General features: G+C 37.6%; 1 protein-coding gene across 1 annotated transcript in view; it reads right to left on the bottom strand.

Moving 5' to 3' along the window:
- Window positions 1-16696: 16696 nt before the first annotated feature.
- The window catches only part of GPR174 (G protein-coupled receptor 174), a 29711-nt gene continuing 19985 nt past the window's right edge, over window positions 16697-26422 (bottom strand). The window contains exon 3 of the mRNA XM_030934325.1: window positions 16697-21581. Coding sequence (XP_030790185.1) covers window positions 20025-21026 — 1002 coding nt within the window. The 5' untranslated portion in view covers window positions 21027-21581 and the 3' untranslated portion in view covers window positions 16697-20024. The remainder of the gene's footprint in view (window positions 21582-26422) is intronic.

Here is a 26422-nt window from a genome sequence, read left to right on the forward strand (position 1 = left end):
TTTCTTTCTCTTGCCTGATTGCCCTAGCCAGAACTCCCAACTATGTTGAATAGGAGTGATGAGAGAGGGCATCCCTGTCTTGTGCCAGTTTTCAAAGGGAATGCTTCCAGTTTTTGCCCATTCAGTATGATATTGACTGTGGGTTTGCCATAAATAGCTCTTATTATTTTGAGACATGTTCCATCAATACCGAATATATTGAGAGTTTTTAGCATGAAAGGCTGTTGAATTTTGTCAAGGACTTTTATGCATCTATTGAGATAATCATGTGATTTCTGTCTTTGGTTCTGTTTATATGCTGGATTACGTTTATTGATTTGGGTATGTTGAACTAGCCTTGCATCCCAGGGATGAAGCCCACTTGATCACGCTGGATAAGTTTTTTGATGTGCTGCTGGATTCGGTTTGCCAGTATTTTATTGAGGATTTTTGCATCGATGTTCATCAGGGATATTGGTGTAAAATTCTCTTTTTTTTTTTTTTTATTTGTATCTCTGTCAGGCTTTGGTATCAGGATGATGTTGACCTCGTAAAATGAGTTAGGGAGGATTCCCTCTTTTTCTATTGATTGGAATAGTTTCAGAAGGAATGTTACCAACTCCTCTTTGTACCTCTGTTAGTATTCAGCTTTGAATCCGTCTGGCCCTGGACTGTTTTTGGTTGGTAGGCTATTAATTGTTGCCTCAATTTCAGAGCCTACTATTGGTCTATTCAGGGATTCAGCTTCTTCCTAGTTTAGTCTTGTGAGAGTGTAAGAGTCCAGGAAATTATCCATTTCTTCTAGGTTTTCTTGTTTATTTGCATAGAGTTGTTTATAATATTCTCTGATGGTAGTTTGTATTTCTGTGGGGTCAGTGGTGATATCCCCTTTATCATTTTTTATTGCATCTATTTGATTCTTCTCTCTTTTCTTCTTTTTTAGTCTTGCTAGCAGTCCTTTAATTTTGTTGTTCTTTTCAAAACACCAGCTCCTGAATTCATTGATTTTTTGGAGGGGTTTTGTGTCTCTATCTCCTTCAGTTCTGCTCTGATCTTACTTTTTTCTTGCCTTCTGCTAGCTTTTGAATGTTTTTTGCTCTTGCTTCTCTAGTTCTTTTAATTATGATGTTAGGGTGTCAACTTTAAATCTTTCCTGCTTTCTCTTTTGGGCATTTAGTGCTATAAATTTCCCTCTACAAACTGCTTTCAATGTATCCCAGAGATTCTGGTATGTTGTATTTTGGTCTCATTGGTTTCAAAGAACATCTTTATTTCTGCCTTCATTTCATTATGTACCCAGTAGTCATTCAGGAGCAGGTTGTTCAGTTTCCATGTAGTTGAGTGATTTTGATTGAGTTTCTTAGTCTTGAGTTCTAGTTTGATTGCACTGTGGTCTGAGAGAGAGTTTTTTTTTTTTTTTTTTTTTTTTTATAATTTCTGTTCTCTTACATTTGCTGAAGAGTGCTTTGCTTCCAACTATGTGTTCAATTTTGGAATAAGTGCGACGTGGTGCTGAGAAGAATATATAATCTGTTGATTTGGGGTGGAGAGTTCTGTGTCTATTAGATCCGCTTGTTGCAGAGTTGAGTTCAATTCCTGGATATCCTTGTTAACTTTCTGTCTCGTTGATCTGTCTTATGTTGACAGTGTGGTGTTAAAGTCTCCCATTATTATTGTATGGGAGTCTAACTCTTTTTGTAAGTCTCTAAGGACTTGCTTTATGAGTCTAGGTGCTCCTGTTTTGGATGCATGTATATTTAGGAGAGTTAGCTCTTCCTGATAAATTGATCCCTTTACTATTATGTAATGGCCTTCTTTGTCTCTTTTGATCTTTGATGGTTTAATGTCTGTTTTATCAGAGACTAGGATTGCAACCCCTGCTTTTTTTTTTTTTTTTTTTTTTTTTTTTTTTTTTTTTTTTTTTTTTTTTGCTTGCTAGATCTTCCTCCATCCCTTTATTTTCAGCCTATGTGTGTCTCTGTATGTGAGATGGGTCTCCTGAATACAGCAAACTGATGCGTCTTGACTCTTTATCCAATTTACCGATCGGTTTAGTGCTTCCTTCAGGATCTCTTGTAGGGCAGGCCTGGTGGTGACAAAATCTCTCAGCATTTGCTTGTATGTAAAGGATTTTATTTCTCCTTCACTGATGAAATTTAGATTGGCTGGTAATGAAATTCTGGGTTGAAAATTCTTTTCTTTAAGAATGTTGAATATTGGCCCCCACTCTCTTGTGGATTCGAGAGTTTCTGCAGAGAGATCTGCTGTTAGTCTAATGGGCTTCCCTTTGTGGGTAACCCGACCTTTCTCTCTGGCTGCCCTTAGCATTTTTTCCTTCATTTCAACTTTGGTGAATCTGACAATTATGTGTCTTGGAGTTCCTTTTCTCGAGGAGTACTTTGTGGTGTTCTCTGTATTTCCTGAATTTGAATGTTGGCCTGCCTTACTAGGTTGGAGAAGTTGTCCTGGATGATATCCTGCACAATGTTTTCCAACTTGGTTCCATTTTCCCCGTCACTTTCAGGCACCCCAATCAGACGTTGTTTTGGTCTTTTCACATAATCCGGTATTTCTTGGAGGCTTTGTTCATTTATTTTTCCTCTTTTTTCTCTACACTTCTTGCTTCATTTCATTCACTTGATCTTCAATCACTGATACTCATTCTTCCAGTTGATTGAGTTGTTTACTGAAGCTTGTGCATTTGTTATGTAGTTCTTGTGTTATGGTTTTCATCTCTATCAGTTCTTTTAAGGTCTTCTCTGCGTTGATTATTCTAGTTACCCATTCATCCATTATTCTAGTTATCCATTCATCCATTCTTTTTTGAAGGTTTTCGGTTTTTTTGAGCTGGTTACTTAGTTCCTCCTTTAGCTCTGAGAAGTTTGATTGACTGAAGCCTTCTTCTCTCAACTCATTAAAGTTATTCTCTGTCCAGCTTTGTTCTGTTGCTGTCAGTGAGCTGTGTTCCTTTGGAGGTGGAGATGCACCCCAGATTTTTTGAATTTCCAACTTTTCTGCACTGCATTTTCCCCATCTTTGTGGTTTTATCTGCCTTTGGTCTTTGATGATGGTGCCAGACTGATGGGGTTTTGGTGTGGGTGTCCTTTCTGTTTGTTAGTTTTCCTTCTAATGGTCAGGACCCTCAGCTGTAGGTCTGTTGGAGTTTGCTTGAGGTCCACTTCAGACCCTGTTTGTCTGGGTATCAGCAGCGGAGGCTGCAGAAGATAGAACATTGCTCAACAGTGAGTGTTGCTGTCTGATTCTTGCTCTGGAAGCTTCATCTCAGGGGTGTACCTTGCCGTGTGAGGTGTGAGGTGTCAGTCTCCCAGTTAGGCTACTCAGGGGTCAGGGACCCACTTGAGCAGGCTCTCTGTCCATTCTCAGATCTCAGCCTCTGTGCTGGGAGATCCACTGTTCTCTTGAAAGCTGTCAGACAGGGGCATTTACCTCTGCCGAGGTTTCTGCTGCTTTTTGTTTAGCTATTCCCTGTCCCAGAGGAGGAGTCCACAGAGTAGGGTGACCTCCTTGAGCTGTGGTGGGCTCCACCCAATTCGAGCTTCCAGGCAGCATTGCTTACCTACTTATGCCTCAGCAATTTTGGTCACCCCTCCCCAGGCCTCACTGCTGCCTTGCAGTTAGATCTCAGACGGCTGTGCTAGCAATGAGGGAGGCTCCATGGGCATGGGACCCTCTCAGCCAGGTGTGGGATATAATCTCCTGGTGTGCCATTTGCTAAGACCCTTGGTAAAGTGCAGTATTAGGGTGGGAGTTACCCAATATTCCAGGTGTTGTGTGTTTCAATTTCCTCTGCCTAGGAAAAGGAATTCCCTTCCCCCTTGTGCTTCCCAAGTGAGACGATGCCTAGCCCTGCCTCAGCTCTCGCTGGTCAGGCTGCGCCCGCAGACCAGCGCCAACTGTCCAGCATGCCCCAGTGAGATGAACCTGGTACCTCAGTTTTAAATGCAGAAATCACCCATCTTCTGTGTCACTCACACTGGGACCTGGAGGCTGGAGCTGTTCCTATTCGGCCATCATGGGCATGCCCTCTTTAGTTAGTTTCTCAATCCTGAGTTCTAATTTGATTCCACTATGGTCTAAGAAGCTGTTATGATTTCTCTTCTTTTCCATTTCCTGAGGGATGTTTTACTTCCAATTGTGTGGTCAACTTTAGAATGAGTGTGATATGGTGCTGAGAAGAATGTATATTCTGTTTATTTGGGGTGAAGAGTTCTGTAGATGTCTATTTGTTGCACTTGTTCCAGAACTGAGTTCAAGTCCCTAATATCCTTGTTAGTTTTCTGTCTCATTGATCTGTCTAATATTGATAGTGGGGTGCTATAGCCTCCCACTATTATAGTGTGGGGGTCTAAGACTCTTTGTAAGTCTCTAAGAACTAGCTTTGTGAATCTGGGTGCTCCTGTACTGAGTGCATGTATATTTAGGATAGATAGCTCTTCTTGTTTCATTGATCCTGTTACCATTACATAGTGCCCTTCTTTGAGGTTATGTATACACACACACACACACACACACACACACATACATACATATATCTATACATATATGTTGGTTTAAAGTCTTTTTTGTCAGAGACTAGTATTGCAACTGTACTTTTTTTATGCTTTCCATTTGCTTGGTAAATCTTCCTCCATTCCTTTATTTTGAGCTTATGTGTGTCTTTGCATGTGAGATGGGTCTCCTGAGTACAGCACACCAGTGGGTTGTGACTTTTTATAAAATTTGTCAGTCTTTGTCTTTTAATTGGGACATTTAGCCCCTTTACATTTAAGGCTAATCTTGTTATGTGTGAATTTGATCCTGTCATTATGATGCTAGCTGATTATTTTGTCCATTAGTTGATGCAGTTTCTTCATAGTGTCAATGGTCTTTACAATTTGTTATGTTTTTGCAGTGTCTGTTACTGGTTTTTCCTTTCCATATTTAGTGATTCCTTCAGGAGCTCTTGTAAGGCAGGCATGGTTTTGACAAAATCTCTCATCATTTGCTTGTCTGTAAAGGATTTTATTTCTCTTTGCTTATGAAGCTTTGTTTGGCTGGATCTAAAATTCTGGGTTGAAAATTCTTTTCTTTGAGAGTGTTGAATATTGGCCTTCACTCTCTTCTGGCTTTTAGGATTTCTGCAGGGAGATCCACTGTTAGTCTGATGGGCTTCTTTTTGTGGGTAACCCTACCTTTCTCTCTGGCTGCCCTTAACATTTCTTTCTTCCTTTCAACCTTGGTGAATCTGACAATTATATGTCTTGGGGTTGCTCATCTTGAGGAGTGTCTTTGTGGTGTTCTCTGTGTTTCCTAAATGTGAATGTCAGCCTGTCTTGGTAGGTTGGGGAAGTTCTTCTGGATGATACCCTGAAGAGTGTTTTCCATCTTGGTTCCATTCTTCCCATCAATTTCATGTACATCAATCAAACGTAGGCTTTGTCTTTTCACATAGTCCCATATTTCCTGGAGGCTTTCTTCTTTCCTTTTCACTCTTTTATTCCTAATCTTGTCGTCACACTTTATTTAATTAAATTGATATTCATCTCTGATATCCTTTTTCTGCTTGATGTATTCACCTCTTGATACTTTTATATGCTTCACAAAATTCTCGTGCTGTGTTTTTCAGCTCCATCATGTCATTTATGTTTTTCTCTGGAATGTCTATCTCTTCTTCAGGTTTGAAGGGTATTATTGCAGGATATACTATTTTAGGGTAAAAGTGTTTTTTAATTTGATTTTTTTTCCTCCTCCAACAGTTTAAATATATCATGCCACTCTCTTCTGGTCTGTAAGGTTGTCACTGAAAAGTCTGTTGTCAGGTGTTTTAAATCTTCCTTGTGCAGTATTTGTTTCTTTGATGTTGCTACTTTTAGGATCATTTCTTTACCCTTGTTTTTTGGATGTTTCATTATAAACACTTTGAGGTAGTCTTATTTGGGTTAAACTTACTTGATGTCTTACGACCTTCTTGTACTTGGCTATTGATATCATTCTCTAGGTTTATGAAGTTCTCTGTTATTATCCCTTGGAATAAACTTTCTACCCTATGTCTTTCTCTATGTCCTCTTTAAGGCCAATTACTCTTAGCTTTGCTCTTTTGAGCCTATTTTCTTTCTTTGTTTTTTTTTTATTTTTTTAATCTTTTTATTTTTTATTATTATACTTTAAGTTCTAGGGTACATGTGCATAACGTGCAGGTTTGTCACATATGTATACTTGTGCCATGTTGGTGTGTTGCACCCATCAACTCATCAGCACCCATCAATTCATCATTTATATCAGGTATAACTCCCAATGCAATCCCTCCTCCCTCCTCCCTCCCCATGATAGGCCCCGGTTTGTGATGCTCCCCTTCCCGAGTCCAGGTGATGTCATTGTTCAGTTCCCACCTATGAGTGAGAACATGCGGTGTTTGGTTTTCTGTTCTTGTGATAGTTTGCTAAGAATGATGGTTTCCAGCTGCATCCATGTCCCTACAAAGGATGCAAACTCATCCTTTTTTATGGCTGCATAGTATTCCATGGTGTATACGTGCCACATTTTCTTAATCCAGTCTGTCACAGATGGACATTTGGGTTGATTCCAAGTCTTTGCTATTGTGAATAGTGCCGCAATAAACATACGTCTGCATGTGTCTTTATAGCAGCATGATTTATAATCCTTTGGGTATATACCCAGTGGTGGGATGGCTGGGTCATATGGTACATCTAGTTCTAGATCCTTGAGGAATTGCCGTACTCTTTTCCATAATGGTTGAACTAGTTTACAATCCCACCAACAGTGTAAAGTGTTCCTATTTCTCCACATAGTGTGCAGCACCTGCTGTTTCCTGACTTCTTAATGATTGCCATTCTAACTGGTGTGAGATGGTATCTCATTGTGGTTTTGATTTGCATTTCTCTGATGGCGAGTGATGATGAGCATTTTTTCATGTGTCTGTTGGCTGTATGAATGTCTTCTTTTGAGAAATGTCTGTTCATATCCTTTGCCCACTTTTTGATGGGGTTGTTTGTTTTTTTCTTGTACATTTGTTTGAGTTCTTTGTAGGTTCTGGATATCAGCCTTTGTCAGATGAGTAGATTGCAAAAATTTTCTCCCATTCTGTAGGTTGCCTGTTCACTCTGATGGTAGTTTCTTTTGCTGTACAGAAGCTCTTTAGTTTAATTAGATCCCATTTGTCAATTTTGGCTTTTGTTGCCGTTGCTTTTGGTGTTTTAGACATGAAGTCCTTGCCCATGCCTATGTCTTGAATGGTACTACCTAGGTTTTCTTCTAGGGTTTTTATGGTATTAGGTCTAACATTTAAGTCTCTAATCCATCTTGAATTAATTTTTGTATAAGGAGTAAGGAAAGGATCCAGTTTCAGCTTTCTACTTATGGCTAGCCAATTTTCCCAGCACCATTTATTAAATAGGGAATCCTTTCCCCACTTCTTGTTTTTGTCAGGTTTGTCAAAGATCAGATGGCTGTAGATGTGTGGTATTATTTCTGAGGGCTCTGTTCTGTTCCATTGGTTTATATTTCTGTTTTGGTACCAGTACCATGCTGTTTTGGTTACTGTAGCCTGTTTTTTACTACAATGATCCAGATAACTGGTGCAAATCTGTTAGACTAGACTCAGGCTTGAAATAAGAGATAGAAAGGGATAAAACTCCTAAGACAACTTACCCTCAGGATTATAGACTCAAGACCCACTTTAATAACATCTTTCTTAACTTCATTTTAACCTTTATGTAACTTCTTTAATAAACAGATGAAAATAGTCTTACATCCCTCTTTAATGCCATTTATAGTTTTAAAATAGATTAAGCTGGACACTGTGGAGCATGCCTGTAATCCCAGCACTTTTGGAAGCCGAGGTAGGTGGATCACCTGAGGTCAGGAGTTCGACACCAGCTGACCAAAATGGTGAAACCCTGTCTCTACCAAAAATACAAAAATTAGCCGGGCATGGTGGCGGGTGCCTGTAGTCCCAGCTACTCAGGTGGCTGAGACAGGAGAATTGCTCAAACCTGGGAGGCTGAGGTTGCAGTAAGCTGAGATCAAGCCACTGCACACTCTAGCCTGGGCAACAGAGTGAGACTTGGTCTCAAAAAAAAAAAAAAAAAAAAAAAAAAAGAATAAATATCATGACTAGAAATGAATAAAAGTAATAGCAATTTTAGAAAAAAAATTGTTTTTACCTTAAAATATAAATGCATATATAAATATAAATATAGTCTTCTCTTGGTATCCATGGACAATTAGTTCCAGGACCTCCCCCCAGTGCCAAAAACCAAGGACACTTAAGTGCCTTATATAAAATGGCATAGCATTTCATATAACCCACACACATTTTTCCATATATTTTAAATCATCTCTATATACTTGCAGTACCTATTATAAGGTAAGTACTATGTAAATAGTTATACTGTATTTTTATTTGTCTTAATTTTTACTGTTATATTGTTATTTTTACTGCTTTTTTCCTCAAATATGATCAACACATGTTTGGTTGAAACCAAGGATGCAGAAACCACAGATACAGAAGGTCAATTGTATAATTAAGTTTGACCCTGTGTAATATAGATGGCAAGCTCCCAGTACCTAACTAGTACTTGCCATTAACTGATGCTCAAAAATATTTGTTTATGGATGAATGAAAAATACATGAAACTGTGACAGAAAGGCCAGATTAACGTGTGCTGAGAAGTAAATGCGATGTAAAGAAGCAGAGACAGCCTAATTAGGCAAGTTCTGTAGTTATTATCTTTACATCCTGTTGCCTAACACAAACCATGTTACATGGTACTTATTTAGTATTTAACTATTTGAGTAATTAACTAATAAGAAGAGTGGACATCAGCAACTTTTTCTATCGTAGTTAATGTTGAAAATAGAACATAATGTAGTTTATCATAAATATGAAGTCTATTGCTTAGTTACTAAGCATTCCTTTTCTAAATATTTGTATTTCTCTAGCAGTTTTAATGATCCTCTCTCTCTCTCTAGTCTCCCAAACACACATTTCTGCACCCATCTTTTTCACACACCCATTTTAGAGGAATCAGCTTAGTCATTCCCAGAGGTGTCTCTAACTGAAAATCTAAAATACAGTCAGTGACACAGGTTGTGATGAGGTTAACCAGCAGACAAGGAAACTGAAAAGGGCTTAAGCCTCAATCTCATCCTATTCTGACTATATTTGCTTTCCCAAACCTCTCTTTAGGTGTGAACTCCTCATTATACTGCTAAGTAAAATTCAAATTATCTTTTCAGAGCTGTTACATACAAGCTACTGATTTGGGGTTAACTATCTCATTAGATGATTTGTTAGCAAATGATCACCATGTTTAACTCAGAGGCTGAACTGGGCAGTGGCATTGCTAGTGGTGAGAATTTCCTTGTCCCCATCAGGTCAGGTTCAGGCCTTAAACCCTGTAATACAGTTGGTAACAGGAGAAAAACTGAAGTATTTTGTACTCACTCAGAAATAAGGGGTTAGAATTAAAGTTGGTAAAGAACAACCTAGACTGTCATTTAATTTCTACCTTACATCCAGCATTGACTGGATTTTTTTGTAATGATTTTTACATGCTTTTGGCTAGGTCCCATTGGAACAATAACCAGGCTGGATGGATTGGTAAGGAAGTAATAAATTTCTCTCCTGGGCAATACCTTCGAGAAAACCAATTTTCTCTTTCTGTTTGGGTTTCTGTGTAATATTGGCAGGTAAATCATGATGATTTTCCTAAGCTGATTCCCCAGAACACAATTTTGGCTCAGGTACGGGCTTTAATGAAATCATGCTTAGACAGTTTTAAAATACAAACACATGTGACAGCTTAAGACCAAGACAAATGACTCATTTTCATTAAGGGGATAATACATTTTTAAGGTACACAAAAGTCAAGTATGTTTCTCGTTTGAAAGGCTAGTATTTTCATCCAGAGCTGTGCCTTTTGCAAAGAAAATCAAATTTTGTTTCTTAGCACTGAATCAACTGGTAGAATTTACTTAGACTACTAGTTACTGGTTAAACTACCAGTTTCATCATATTTGCTTCATCCATTGACTTCAATAATCTACTGGCAATGGCAATGATCAAATAAATTAACTCTTTTAATTTTTGCTCCCTGTGTTAAAAAGACTGTTTACCTAAGAAAGAATATAGAAGTTTATTTATAACAACCTCTTTCCTGGCTTTAACCCACAGATAAATGGGGATGGTCTTGCTATTCTTAAGTCCTACTTAATTGAGAGTCAAATATATAGTAATACTGAGATTAGCCTTCTGTGACACCAATTCTCTGACACCAACTGTGTGCCCTATAATTCAGTTGAATTCTGACACTAACTACCCAGATTTAATGCAGAGCCCACAGGAGCAAGTCCTTCACAAGACCACTACCACCTCAGATGCCAGCTGCAAGTTTCAGATGTGCCCAAGCCAATTACGCTTCTCCTTGGTGGTCTACAAATTTAGGGTTTTCTGTAACCTCCTTGGGTTAAATAATTCACTAAAATTACTCACAGAACTCTTGAAAGTGCCACACTGTGACTACTATTTTATTATAAGTGATAAAAACGAACAGCTATATAGGGCAAGGCCAGGAAGGATCCTTAGTGCAGGAGCTTCTGTCTCAGTGGAGACATGATGTGCCAACCTCCTGGTATATTATATGTTCACCAACCAAGAAGCTCCTCTAAGCCTTGATGTCCAACATTTTATCTGGGTTTTATTATGTAGGCATGATTGATTAAATGACTGGACATGTGATTGAACTCAATCTCCAGCCTGGACAAATTTGCTAATAACATGGTTGGACTTTCTGGCGACTAGCCCCCATCCGGAAGCTATCTAGCTGCCCTCTTTCCTTGAGTTGCTTCTTTAGCATAACAAATACACTGTTATCACTCAGGAAATTCAAAGGGTTTTTTAAATTCTATGCAGAGAGCTATGAGCAAAGACTAGACATATTCTTTATTATGCCACACAAACACAAGGAGGTACATATGACACAAAAAAGTTGAACATATTTTCTCTTAGATATGATTTGAATGGCACCTGAAAATTTTGTAAGACCTTAGGTTAGCACCATGAATCTGAACTGTTATTGTATGCTATGAACCATAAACTATCAATTGATGTAGCATTTCATAAAAAGAGTGCTGGATAATAGATTTCTGCTTATTTAGATTTATTATCTATGTATGCATTCAACATACATTTTTTGCATGTTTACTATGTTGCAGGTAGTGGGCTAGGTATTGCAGACACAAAATGAACAAATCTAATATTCAAGTGGGGCAGACATACAATAAACAAATTTTAAAAATAATTACAAATGAAGAGTCATGAGGGAAAAATTCAAGGTAATGTATTAGAAGTAAACTTGTGTCTCTAGGGATGGGGAACTCTTTAGCTAGGGTGTCAACTTTGAGAACTGAAGGACTTTTAAAACTGAAGGAAGAGACAAGACAGCTATTGGAAGAACATTCTGGGCAGAGGGAGTAGTTACTGTAAAACACTTTTGAAGTGATTTTAATTCCTTTGAGCAATTAACTTTGGGGGCAATCCTATGCTGTATATCTGAGTTGACTCGTAGAAAGGGAGTGTTGCCTCCTCTCTGGGGACAGAGCGAAGAAAGCATAGGTGGGACACCGACCAATGCAATCATTCCATATGTCCTCATCTTTGATTTCCCAGCTTGCTGATATTAAACCTTGTTCATACACTGCCAGGGCACCACTATCATCATATTTTCTAGAGGCTACTACTCTTTTTGCTGTAAGTATAGGTGATATTGGATGGTTTGGATAACCAAACGGGGAAGAAAAGTTGTGACTTTATTAGAGGAAAGTGGTGGTTTTAAAAAATGGAATGAACATACTAAGGTCTACTGGGGTTTGCAGTTTAGATGACATCTTTAGGGCAAATGACATTGCTGGTGCCTTTGACATCCCTAGAATGATAGGGACACACTCTGTCCCCATATTTGTTCTTCATTTCTTCCATAATAAAGTAATATCTAATAGCATATGGCCACCTGAATAATGACTATAATTTCTAACCTCCCTTGCAGTTTGGCAGGCCTACATAGCTGATTTTTAGCTAGTAGTTTGCAAGCAGAAAGAATATTCACAATTTCCAGTCATCCACTTAAAGGGAAGAGGCATGCCTCCTTTTCCCCATTTCTCAGTCATACTAGCTACAATGTCCATGTGATAAGATATGATTAAAAGAAAATTTTACACAAATTAAATTTATCAGAGTTTGAGCAAAGACCAATTTGTGAATTGGGCAGCACTCAGAAACAGAAGATGTTTAGGGAGCTTTGCTTTAGCAGTGTGAGTAGCAAGCTTTTATAGGTTGAATGTGGAAGCAAGGTAAAGAAATCACTTGCTTGGCTACAGATAGGAATTTGCTTTATTTGGGGTTGAAAGTCCCTAGTTATAGGGTTTTGGCAGTTTCTGATTGGTTAAGTTTAAGCTTCATTTTGCTGTTACATTGGGCTTCACTTTGCTTATGTAAGAGCCCAAGACACTAGAGCCATTTCTGCATAAGGATCTCCCATTTATTTATTTATTTATTTATTTATTTATTTATTTATTTATTTTAATTTTCAAAAATATTTGTAGGTGGCCAGTCGTGGTGGCTCACACCTGTAATCCCAGCACTTTGGGAGGTCAAGGTGGGTGGACCATGAGGTAAAGAGATCGAGACCATCCTGACCAACATGGTGAAATCCCATATCTACTAAAAATACAAAAATTAGCTCGGTGTGGTGGCATGCCCCTGTAGTCCCAGCTGCTCGGGAGGCTGAGGCAGGAAAATCACTTGAACCTGTGAGACAGAGCTTGCAGTGAGCTGAGATCGTGCCACTGCACTCCAGCCTGGTGACAGAGCAAAATTTCATCTCAAAAAATATACATATGTATGTTTGTAGGTACACAGCAGGTGTATATTTTTATGTGGTACATGAGATGTTTTGATACAGGCATGGTATGTGAAATAAGCACATCATGGAGAATGGGGTTTCCATTCCCCCAGGCATTTATCCTTTGAGTTACAAACAATCCAATTACACTATATAAGTAATTTTAAAATGTACAATTAAGTTATTGTTGACTATAGTCACACTGTTGTGCAATCGGATAGTAGGTCTTATTCATTCTGTTTTTTTGTTTTGTTTTGTTTTGTACCCATTAACTATCGCTGCCCTCCCCAACACCACCCCCATCACACTTTCCTGCCTCTGGTAACCATTCTTCTACTCTCAATGTCTATGTGCTCAACTGTTTTGATTTTTAGATCCCACAAATAAGTGAGAATATATGATGTCTGTCTTTATGTTCCTGGCTTATTTCACTATAATGATCTCCATTTCCATCTATGTTGTTGCAAATGGCAGAACCACATTCTTTTTATGCTGAATTTTACTCCATTGTGTTTATGTACCACATTTTCATTATCATCCATCTATCGATGGACACTTAGGTTGTTTCCAAATCTTAGCTATTTGTAAACAGTGCGCAGCAACAAACATAGGAGTGCAGATATCTGTTTGATAAATTGATGGCCTTTCTTTCAGTTATATACCCAGCAGTGGGATTGCTGGATTTTATGGTAGTTCAAGTTTTGCTTTTTTGAGGAACCTCCAAACTCTTCTCCATAGTGGTTGTACTAACACCACTATGTATATTCCCACCAACAGTGTATGAGGGTTGCCTTTTCTCCACATCCTTGCTAGCATTTGTTATTGCCACTCTTTAAGGAAAAAAAAAAAAAGCCTCATTTTAACTGGGGTGAGATAATATCTCATCATAGTTTTGATTTACATTTCTCTGATGATCAGTGATGTTGAGGACATTTTCATATGACTGTTTGTCACTTGTATGTCTTCTTTTGATAAATGTCTATTCAAAATTTTTGCCCATTTTTGAATCAGATTATTAGATTTTTTACTATAAGGTTGTTTGAGCTCCTTATATATTATGGTTATTAATCCGTTGTCAAATGGGTAGTTTGCAAATATTATCTCTCATTCTGTGTGTTGTCTCTTCACTTTGATGATTATATTCCTTGCTGTGCAGAAATATTTTAACTTAATGTGATCCCCCAATTAATTTTTTAAACAGTACCTTGCACCATTTAGATTAGAAGAATACCCAAGAAATGTTGGTGTTACAATCCAGAAGTCTATGTCCAAAACATCTTGCAAAGAAAAGCCACCATGCTGGCTAATACTTTTCCATGAAAGAGAAATATATTTGTATGTAGTTTAAGCTACATTTCTGTTAACCACAGTTGAACCCATAGCCTAACTAATCTAATCTTGTCAGAAGAAATTGAAAGGTAGAAAATGTGTAATGCTTGAGGGAAACTTTATAGAAGTCTACCCACCTATCTACGAGCAGTATTCACAGAGTACAAATAACTATCGCATAAGCTTCAGAAACATTGCTGAGTGTACATTTACATAGATGCATTCTAATACTACTCTATGAGTATTGTTTAGTGGACCATTTTTACTACAATGTGGAAATGTAGTCTGTTAACATTAGTATTTTTATATTCAGTGGAGCTGAGTCTACTGGACTCCTTCTCACAGGAGCCATAATTTGGACCAAGGAGACCCTGAACTGAATTCAACATTAGTCTTCATTACATTTCTGCAGTAGAAGAAACACCTACCTAAAAAAATAAAAAAAAGATTCAGGTTAATAAATGATATTTTCTGAGTTTAAACTTGTTCAGATTAATCAAAGGGAAATTATTCTGCTTTTCGGAATTTAGTGTTTGATGTAATTACTGAAGACATCTAAAATCAGTTTTTATTCCTTGGCACCTTTTGATCATACATTAAACAGTTCATTTAAATGATACTGTGACTTACTACAGTATTCATAGATTAAATTATATAAAGGAAATACACTTTAATATAATCTGGAGTAGGGGATTGGATGCAGACATAGAAGAAAGAAGACTGGGCCATGTGTTGATATTGCTTGAATTTCAATAATGGGTGTTCATTGTATTTATTGTTCTTCTTTTGAAGATGTTTGAAGTTTCTCATAGTAAAAAGTTTACCGAATTACTTTTTTCATAGTATTATCTCCTTATATACATTTTAGTAAAAAAGTTAAACTCGTTTAATGACAGAGGGCAATAATGTGATTTCAGAACATTTTTAAGCTGTTATTATGGGTTTTACTTTATGCAAAGATGGTGTGGGTAATTTATAGTATGACTACTTCCTCTATGCTTCCACACCAGTGCCATAACTTGAACCATCATTTCTTCAAACTTTTTTTGTTTATTTTTGTCCTTTTATTAGAGTAGCATTTTAAAAGATAATGAATGCTACAAGTCTTCTTACAAGTTGTAGATACTCAACATTGCTTAGAAAAGTCCAAAAAATCTCACTATTATGGGCCCGAATCAAACTTCAAGAACTCCTGCAATAAAAGTAAATGCTGGAGTCAGAAGGGCAGGCCTAATGACAGCCTTGCCTATGGAGCAGTTGTTCTATTATTCTTTGAAGAGCTACAAGAAGGCAAGTGGAAGGCGTCGAATAGGGCTATGCCTGTAGCTGAATCAGAAGATTTGCATTGTAGTAAGAAGCAGGATGAAGATAATTATTCAACAAACAATAGAAACAGTATAGTATTGGCATATTTATATTACTTGAATTTTTTGGCAAAATCAAGTAGTGGTTAAGGCTGAAAAAGTTCTGAAGAAGAGGAAATGGTCTGTGAAGTTCAGTAAAATTACAATTCTCTCTCCATCCCCGTACCACATTCTTTAATAACTAAGTAATAAGCAAGTCAAAATAGCCACATTTACTTGAGAGTTTATCTCATACTCCTTCCTCCCCTGCCTCCACCACTCCATCAAAATATGGTGGCAAAGACAGTGAAGTTGTTTCTGGACGGACTTCAGGAGGGCACAGAAGAGGTCTCTATAAAATGTGAGGGCATTTGAAGCATGGGGCATGTCTGATATCTATATCCCATTATCTTATTCAGGTTTATCAAAGCATCAAAAATTCTTCCTTGGGAAACCCTTCACCACTTCCTAGGAAAATATTTTTGCAACAGCCAAAATGTGTAATTCCTAAAAATTTGGTTATTATGGAAGATATTTGGGGTCCTGAAAGTGCCAGGGATATAGGTGAGATGATGAGGGAGTTACTGAAGTAGAAGAAAGAGAGCCAGGCTGAGGAAAGAAAGGGTCAGAGACAATTTTCCTGACTTTACACATTTTGTTTGTTTGTTTGTTTACGTAGATTTGTTTTGAGAAGAGCACGGGGGGAGAGTAAAGGATGAGATTTTATTTTCCCCTGACAATACAGAGAAAAACTCAGACTGTCACATCTTAACAACCCTTAAGACTAAGAAGAAAATATTCTCTCTGTTCCATCATTACAAATGTAGAGCTTTAAGTAGTTCTCAAAAACTTGGTCCACAGTGAAGATGGGGAATAATGTTTAGCAGAATATGAATATAAAACGTCTATCTATGGATGGAGTGAGTGGCAAGAGTGGGATAAAGTTGGGGATGTAGCTTATCTTTCCTTTCGAGAATAGACTGCACCTCTAAAAGAGAGAAAAAGCGAGATTAGAGTCTTAGGGGACTTTTATCCATGCATGTGAGAACACTAACAAAGATCATCAAGTCTATCAGTGTGTTGAAAGAAGTGACTAAGTACACATTGACTTCTGGAAGCAGAAAATTTCTATGTAATTACAAAGACAATCTTTATTATTAAAATGAATATTATAAGTTATAGCCATAAATAAATTCCAAGTGCAACATTTTCACAGTATCTTGGGAATAAAATCAAAATGGGGCATAAAATGTAAGTTGCGCAAGAGTTCCACAGATGCACCCTCTCAGCCCAAGGCAGCTTGTTCTGTTGATCCTGGGGCAGATGGCTTCTCTTTGTGGAATTACCAGTTAATAGAATTGGCTGCTTAACTGAGTGACAATGAAAACATATAAACCATTTGAATTCAATAACAATAATAATAATAATAATGACAATATTTTTACATAGAAATCACTACATATTCAAAGTTTTTCTTATTGGAATACTTATGCATTTTTGAATCAAAATTCAACAACTTTATATAGGAAATGTGGAATTATTTATCTTGAAGTATACATTACTATGGTTGAGGGTATTTTCTCTTTGCACCACAATTTCATGGAACCCAGAGAGTGACAAATGAAAAGTCTGGAGGAAAGATAAGCCATGGAATGGAGAAGTTCAGAGAAGAGGCTGCTGTCTGGATTGTAGCTGCAGCAGTACTCTTAAATTAGTAAGCTACTAGTTTAGACTTTCCCCTGAAAATCAGGCCCAGCATAGGAAAGGAGAGTGGCAAAATGAAAAGAAGATGAGCAGACATCTGAGAAACTGATAGTCATGTTCATGGATACATTTCTTAATTTCTTAAAAGTCAGCATTCTCATTATGGCAAGCAAAGTAGGTGTTTGCTTACTATATGCAATATGAAAGGCAGTGCTGTAGCACCCACTTTCTTCAAAATATCTTTCCTTCCAGTCTGTCTGCTTCAGTAGGTATTAGCCCTCCATTGAAAGTCACCACTTTGGTTTAATGCCTAGTCCCAAAGCCTGGAATTCAGATATTCCTGGGTAAATTAATATTAATCTAACATTAGTTATTAGCACCATGGTGTGAATAAATTGATCAGGTTGCTGCCTGGGAGAGCAAGGGAATCAAGCAGAAGACAAAACATATTGATGGGATAGGGAGTGAATAAAGTAAATCAGAGCACTGAATACAAACTTAGATGAGCAGGCCTGGGGAAAAAGGGTGTCCTCAGCTCAGCAGCATAAGAACACTGAATACTTGTTCTTTTTTGGAATGATGTAAATGGGCTGCCTAACAAATGAGTCCTACCCTCAACCATTCTTCTAAGAAGGTCAATCATCTCCTGAAAATATTTCCCTTCCTCTTTAAAAAATATGTAGTCAAAGTGAAATCAATATGTTAGTCAAATCAAATCAATCATCTTCCAAAGTGACCTTAAGAAGTGTAATTCATGCTAATCTAGGCAATAGTAAGCACAAATGGTATAGATAAGACTCTCACACTACAAGTACCCACAGTTATTTCACAATTCCACAAAAATTGTTACTTGCAATTCTATTACAACACTAAATTATAGTTTAAAAATAAGACACTTTAAAGCAAAGAGACAAGACACAGTTATAGTTACGCTATTTAAAATACAATTTAACACTTACTTAAAACTTATTTAACACATCAAAACATATACATTACAATGAATTGTTAGAAGACACATAGATACACTTGCTAGCAGCACAAAGTCAGTTTTCTAATAGGGTATTATCTTAATAACAACATATGTGTAAAATCAACACTTGTCCAAAGAAAACTTTAGAAAACCTTCCATCAGTCTAGATATTAGAATTCATTTTGATGTCACCAGTTTTCCCCTGATGTATTAGTATCATAACTGCATGCCTGAAACAACCCCTTTCCTCTAAATATGATAAAGCCTTTGATTGGGTTCTACATTCCTTCTGTGAGACATAGAAGGGATCTTCATTACATAGCACACAGATTTTAAGTAGAACTTTCTTAAAGTTAGAGATTTTTGCTAAAACATGTTTCAAAATATTCTCATACTTACAACCTAAGGTTTAATTACGACTAATATCCTGGGTCTGTTTCCCGCAAAACAGTACCAAACAGGTAGTAGGCAAGTCATTGGCCATTGGTTGCCCAAATTAATCTTCTATGCATTTTTCAAAAGGTAAAATAATTGCCTTCCCCAGCTGCTAAGAGCTAGACTTTGGAGGCTTTAGAATGGTATGTCTGGGGCAAAGCTAGACCAAAAGAAATCAATGTGGATTCTGGGGTCCATGTGACTGACTGCAATATGTATGCAATGATGGGGCAGAGAGACTTACTCTGGCTTGGGTAAGTGACTTGGCAGTCTAAGCTAAGTGTCCTTATATTAGAGTAAGAAATAAAATGTGATGAGAATTTTAAAAGGATTAGCCAACTTTGCTTCATCTTTGCATTCTGGCCTAGGTTTAATGATTCATTAGTGCACTACTTCTTCCATAGGCTCAGAAAGTGCAGGAACCTGTCAACACTACCTCAATGTATCTCCAGAAACATGATTAAAAACTTCCTCTACTAGGCATGTCCATACATCTCCAGAAATGTTCTTTAGAAAAAGTGTAAGAGAGCCAGAACTATGATTGTCACCTTTCTGCTTTCTCCTGGGCTTAGAGGCCATTTGAGTCACCTTGTGTGGACTTTGACAAACTACCTGTCCTAGGTAGATGCAACACAGCATCTTTATAGTCACAGAGGGTTATCATAGGTAAATATGTATATTGTTCTTAGTTTAAATATGCCAGAGACCTGAGTTCAGATTTTCATTCTGTGAACAGGTGTGACAAATAATGTTTCATGTTGACACAAAAATGAAGAAAAGAGCTATTCTAGTCTTCAAACTCTGAAATGTAATCACACTTGAGAGATAAAAATGATCTTATGTTTACAACATTTTCTTTACACAGGGTAATATATCATCCATTCCACAAAAATATAACCAAACATATGAAAATGGCATGTAAACTGTGATTACTAATATAAAAAGACACCTACATTTCCTCTGAATATAAAGACTCAGTATCTGCTGTAACAAAACTAAATGCTTATGGTGGCTCCAAGCTAATACTCTTTTTGTGCCTGAGGGTCACAGATAAAAGTACTGACTAGAGTTGACAGCATATGTTTGTAGGACGTCACAGATATTTGATATTTTAAGATTTACAGACTTGATGAAAAATTACTACACGGATATGTCAACATCAATAATGGTGGATCATAATGCTCCAAATAGGTCCTGCTTTGAAGAAGTGAATTCCCCGCAGCAGTAAGATAGAGCAGAACTGAAAAGCTGTGTTTTTTTGTGAATTCTTCCCCGTGGTTTGGGTATTGCAGATATGTTCTGAGGTACTTGCATTTCAGGTCATATTCAGCTTGGTTTTTTGTTTTAGCATAATTCAGTTGTCACAGTGGAAGCTGTATGGTTACTCACAAAGGATTTTGCATGGAGTTGGATGCTGTCATGCAAATCTTGTCTTGAAAGTCGTCTTCGGAACTCGTTAGTGGAAAAGTAGTATATGACTGGGTCAAGACACGAATTCAGACTAGCAAGACACAATGCCACAGAATGAAATATTAGAATCACCCTTCTGGCTAGGCAGCTTTTAATTTCATTGGACTTCACCAGGAAATCTAAAGGAAAACTGAAATGATAAGGTGCAAAGCAAATTAGGAATACCCCTGCACAGGTTAGAATCATCTTCAAGGCTTTCTGTTTCTCTCCAAGATCTTGGGCCATGGGATATTTATCTTGCAGTGATAAAACCGTCTTCCAGGTACAATACAGGACAATCAGAAGCGGAGTTACAAACCCAATCAACTCGCCAATGGTCATCATAACAACGGACTGGGCCAGGTTGACATTCCTGGTAGGAAGATCCACAAAGCATTTGGTCCTATTGCTAGGGGTATCATCGCTAGTTCTGAGGAGTGGGAAGAGTACACATGCAAGGCAGATGACCAGCCAGCCAGCAATGCTGATGTACAGGTCATATTTCTGTTTGCAGTCATGGAAGCGAAAGGGATACATGAGAAACCAAAATCGTCGCACACTGATGCAGACCAAGAAGTAGATGCTTGCATACATGTTGACATACTTCAGGTAGAAACAGAACATGCAGAGACCAGGCCCAAATGGCCAGTCATGATTCAAGTAGTAAAAGATCCTCAGTGGCAAGGAAAGAACTTGTAGTAAGTCAGCAATGGCTAAGTTTATCATAAATATCACAGCTCGTTTTGTTTCTTTCATATAACCATAGAATACCCACAGGGCTAATATATTCCCTATGAGACCTGGCACAAGAATGACAGTGTATGTCACTGCATAAATAAAGTAACGAAAATCTGTATTGTCTCCATCTGGCCCGGTACATGTGTAATTAGCAGGCATGATTCTCTCTAGAGAAACTATCTTTGCCTAATGGTGGTTCAAAACCTAAATTCACAATCAACGGCTGTTCCTTCCAAAAGATTGCTTGCCAGTGGGTTGGAGATACCAAGTATAAAATAACCTTCCTCTTTTTACCACATCTGCCTGAGTCTCTACATATTAGTTGAGGATTTTTCAAAGAACTATCTGCATTTTTTATTTAGATTTCTCTAGAGTAACTACATGGAAGTCTAGTGTACAAGCACAGATGACAAGCTGTTACAATTTCCCTCTTGTTTATTTTAAGGCCCTCTGGGACATCATGAGAGCTGATTCTCTCCCATTTGGAAAAGGAATGTACCATATAGCAGTTCCTCAAATTCCTATATGACGATAGCCTTCTCTTTACAGGTGTCTGGCAGGCTGTTTTTCTTTTTTGGCTCACATAGAAGAAAGGATTGCTTTAGTGCACAATGAGTCCGCCACTCTTCAGGGATGATTAACTTGGAAAGATCAGCTTTCTGGGACTTTTTCAGCTATATGTCAAAAGCCAAAAAGTAGGAAACAAAGGCAGAGCTGCAAGCAAAATAAAATAAGTCAATTATTTCCTGGCCCAGCTTTGAAAAAAAAGAAAAGCCTATGTTCAGAAAAATATTCTAGTTTGAATGAAAAATTCTTATGTAAGGGAAGGGTATATGGTGCAGTTTCTACAAGGCACTTTATAATCACAGAAAAACATAGCTTGAAAGAACATGAGAAGTAATCTAGCCCCTTGTTTTATATAAATATATATAATTTATATAAATATAAATTAATTTATATTAGTAATATAAATCAAAATACATGAACGAATGAAACTTGGGAGCTTGTTACAAATTCAAAATCTCAGGCATCACCCTGGACCTGATGCATCAAGATCTGTGTTTTAACAATGAACTCGGGTGATTCTTCTGCGTATTAACATTTGAGAAACTATGATTTGGATTATGGCTTTACTAACCTTACTGATTGTCTGAATCATCTGGGGAAGGTTAAAAAATAAAATAAAAGCTTCTGGGTGTTTCCTCCAGAGATTCTGATTGAGTACTCGTGGGGTACAGTATGCCATTTGTATCTTTTCAAAGCTCTCCGTTTGGTTTTGATATAGCGAGCCCAGCATTTGTCCTTGAACCATCATTTTATCAAAATCATTCCTATATGTCTAAAAATAAGTGGACAACCAGCTTCTCTTTAAATAATCCCATTTACTGGAGTCATTTAGTCACCTCTTAATTACCTGAGACAGCAGATGTAGCCCCAGAACAGAGAATCAAATCCATAGAAAGTTGACTCAGTTGGGTCTATGACCCTTGTTCTGAGGTAAATAAATTTTAGTTTAGGTGACTGGATAGTTGCCTCAAGGCTACTGAAATCTAGGAGGACTTAACTAACTTTAAAGATACGTGTGGGAAGAACAAAAATGAAATGGGAATTACGAAACATCCTGCTTTGAATGATCAAATCCATGTGGTTTGAAGTGTGCTTCATTGAGCGCCTGAACAAATTATTATTGTTATTTTACTTCAATTTCATGGTAAGTGAAACAGCACATTTTGTTTACATTTTAGGGTGTGAAGCCCTGTCCAGAAACCATCCCATCACAGGTAACAAGCAACCACTTGCTCAAAATTCAGCTTTATATTGCAGTCTGGTTAGGTGCACACTTTATTAAGCCCAGAAAAAGCAGACCTAGTGTGCTGTAAGTGACTGCAAATGATGTTAAACTGAATAGCTGTGTGCACGTATATCAGAGGAAATTGTACCATTATGACACATGAGTAATCACAAGTTCTGGACAGAAGAGAATAGAACAATTTCCTCCTAATTCTGATCAGCACACAGGCAAATCTCAGGGCTTCATTTTTATTTTTGAAAATCTTCAAAGTAATAAAATGCTTTGAAAAGTATTTGCCTGGCTAGTTCTCCTAGGAAATTCACTAGTTTTGCCCTACTGAGTATTCTATCACTTTTTTAAAAAAATCAGTTTTAAAGAGAGGTGCTCCTGGATGTCACTTCAAACCAGGCTCCCAATTTATCTTAGCTTCAACATCTACAAGTTTCCCCAGGTCAATTTCATGAAGACAGGAAACACATATGTGTAGACAGACAATACAGTTATTGTGAACATTGCCTTTTTGCCAGGAAGTTATTTTACTTAGCTAAGTGTAAATTTCTCTGCTGAGATCTGAAAGCCATTTCCTCTTAGTCAGACTGCATTCTGTGTCTCTGCTCTGAGAAGTACTCTTTTAATTACTTGGAGACAGCAAGAAGGTTGTCACTCAGCCTTACATCACCAGTCATATTGCCTTTTCTCATATATCTTAATTTGTGATCATTTCATATTCTGGAGAATAGGGAAACCAACTAGTATTGAGGACCCCACAGGCTATTCAACCTGTACAAAAATTAACAAGACCTTTAGCTACTATTCGCTTCCCTGCCCCTACCATCCATTGGAAAACAAAACAAAAAAAAGTTAGGCTGTGTATTCTTACATTGCTTTTACCTCTCAGGGTCTACTTTTATTCTTCTCCTTTTACTTAGGCAGGATTTTTCAACATTTGGCACCTAGGCTAACTGGAGTGCTTATTAAAGATGTGCATTCCCAATGGACGACTGAATCTTATTTGTCAGAGTAGAGCCAAAGGATCTACATTTTAACAAGCATCACAGATAACCAAATTGGAGAGTCTTAAAATCCGAGAATCTTCATTGAGTGATAAAGGGCAATACCAAAACCAGTTCAGTTATTTTGTTAAGCTGCATAACCAAACTGAAGTTTTTGCGGGAATTCACTGTTTTCCTATCTTCATTGCCTGTGTTTTTGACTTTCTCTCTGCTTAAATTGCTCTATCCCATCTTTACCTGTTGAAATCCTGCCTGTCCTCCAAGGCCACTATCTTAAAATGCTGCCTTCTCCATGAGACTTTTGTGATATCTTGCCTAGTTGTGATCATACCTACCTGTGAACTCCCAAAGCACTTTGTGTCAGAAATATGTCCCTTTCTTATTCATTCCACAAAATTGTGAGCAGCTTGCCAGCAAAGACAGTGTTTTCATGACCATTATAATCTTCCACCTCCAAAGTGCACAGCTACTTTGCATGTAGAAGAAACTCAATTAGATTCAACTAAGTTTAGGTCTAAGTTTAGATCTAAACCAGAGCCTAATGTAATAAGAAAAACCCTTTAGGCAGGGCGCAGTGACTCACGCCTGTAATCCCAGCACTTTGGGAGGCCACATCTGGCGGATCACAGGGTCAGGATAGAGACCATCCTGGCCAACGTGGTGAAACCCTGTCTCTACTAAAAATACAAAAATTAACTGGGTATGGTGGCGCGTGCCTGTAATCCCAGCTACTTGGGACACTGAGGCAGGAGAATTGCTTGAACCCAGGAGGCAGAGATTTCAAGGAGGTGAGATCGAGCCACTGCACTCCAGCCTGGCAACAGAGCGAGACTCATCTCAAAAAAAAAAGAAAAAAGAAAGAAAGAAAGAAAGAAAGAAAGAAAAAGATCCCTTTAAGTCTATACATACTATGGTCTTTTGCAAACAATATTATACAGCCCCATTTTGTTGACTACTGTTTAACTTGTGATTTATAGTGGTTCACACACCTTGTTTATCTATACATGGTTAAAAGTCTAGTGAAAATATTAAATCACTTTTGATGGATACTATAAAACACTGAGCCGACAGTTTAGGATTACATGTAGCCAAATATCTGGCTGGCTATCAGTGTCTTCTGCTTTTAGCACTCCAGGTGTGTATACTCCAGCTCTTAAGAGACAAGTCACAATTTTACAAAGTTCCATTTTGCACTTTAAATTTCAAATATTTCCACTTAGTAGAAGTGATGAGAAGATCACAAGTTAGTATGTTACAGTGGGAAAGCTGTATGTTTCCTGTTCTCGGTGCTGACAGGGCTGTGGGGATTTTCCTCCAGCTTTTCTGAATGTTCACCTTGTGTCTCAGAGAAAACATGAACATTTGGACAAGAAACAGGATTTTTAAAGGACAGTTATGGGCTTCCAAGCTCACATAAAATAAACTAAGGTCCAAGATAATCAGATTCTTCTGGCCCCTTTCACTTTTTTGCAGTCCTCTTGCAGTTTTCTCCTTGAGAGTGTGCCCTATCCACTACTCCACACGATTAATAGCCTGTGAAAAGGGAGGAGTAAACCAGCCTTATGGGGTCTGGTAGAAAGACCAAGCATGGAATGGAAAATGAAACCAGTTATCAAGGCCTCACTCCAGGCTCTGGCCAGAATTGTTGGTATAGGTGGCTACCCCATATGGTGTGATTTTAAGGGACTGAAAATCCTTATTTTAAGAAGAAGGAGGGTAAACATTCTTTCCTACTTGGTTTGGGCCCAATTTCCTTTTTGCTTGAGGATAAGCCTTTTGTCCTAGAGAGTTTAGGCTGCAAATGCCAGACTCACACCTTTAAAGATGGGGCCCAGGAACTTAAACTTGGCAAACTTTCCCTGGAAATGTCAGTGCTTCACACAAACTAAGAATTTCTGGAGTATGTACAATATGTCCCAGTAGATTCCAGAGCTTTTGCATCCTTGGCCTTTATGCTCAGTTACTATATCAGCTTTTTTTTTTTTCTTTTTGTCTTAGTGCTTGGTTTTATTCCTCCACATTTACTTGTTCTTTACTTATATTTGGGAGTCATTTTCTTCACAATATATTATCCAAAATCTATAGCATTTCATTTTAAAGAACAACAACAACAAAAAAAAAATACAGAAGTCTCTAAGCAGACATTAGGGTTTTCAGAAACTTTTAGAAATAATCCTAATTAAAATGATTTAAAATTTAAAAATGTAAATATTAAAATACAAGTGACAAAAACGAATTGTTGGCCTCTCAGTAATTAATCTATAAAGTGCACACGGAGCTTTCAGAAAATACACACAAAAATATGCCCATGAAACATTTGTGTATCAGTAACTACACAATTAATTTAAAATACGGGTATCTCATTCTTACATTTTAAATGACAGACACTAGATTCTGTCCTTAGATTAAGTTTTGAGGAAGGTATGGGTGAGAGGTGCAAAACATTGACCACTGTTATTACAGATGATTGAAAATAAGCCTCCCTTAGTGGCACAGTTTTATCTTTTGCTAGACTTGTATTAATTTTCTGGATCTTGGTAGCATGTTTCCTCTGCTACTCCTACTAAACAGGATTCTGGTTCGTTATTTCTCAATTTTCTACCATTTTTCCTATACTTTTGATTGAAAAATCAAAAAATTGATTTTTCCTATCATCAATTAGGCAAGACTTTGGAAGAATTCACTTTATCCCTCAATTCAGAAAATAAGCCTCCATTGTCATTGAGCAGTAACGACATGCAAGGAACCAG

Source organism: Rhinopithecus roxellana, chromosome 7, assembly GCF_007565055.1.
Source record: "Rhinopithecus roxellana isolate Shanxi Qingling chromosome 7, ASM756505v1, whole genome shotgun sequence".
Taxonomy (NCBI): domain Eukaryota; kingdom Metazoa; phylum Chordata; class Mammalia; order Primates; family Cercopithecidae; genus Rhinopithecus; species Rhinopithecus roxellana.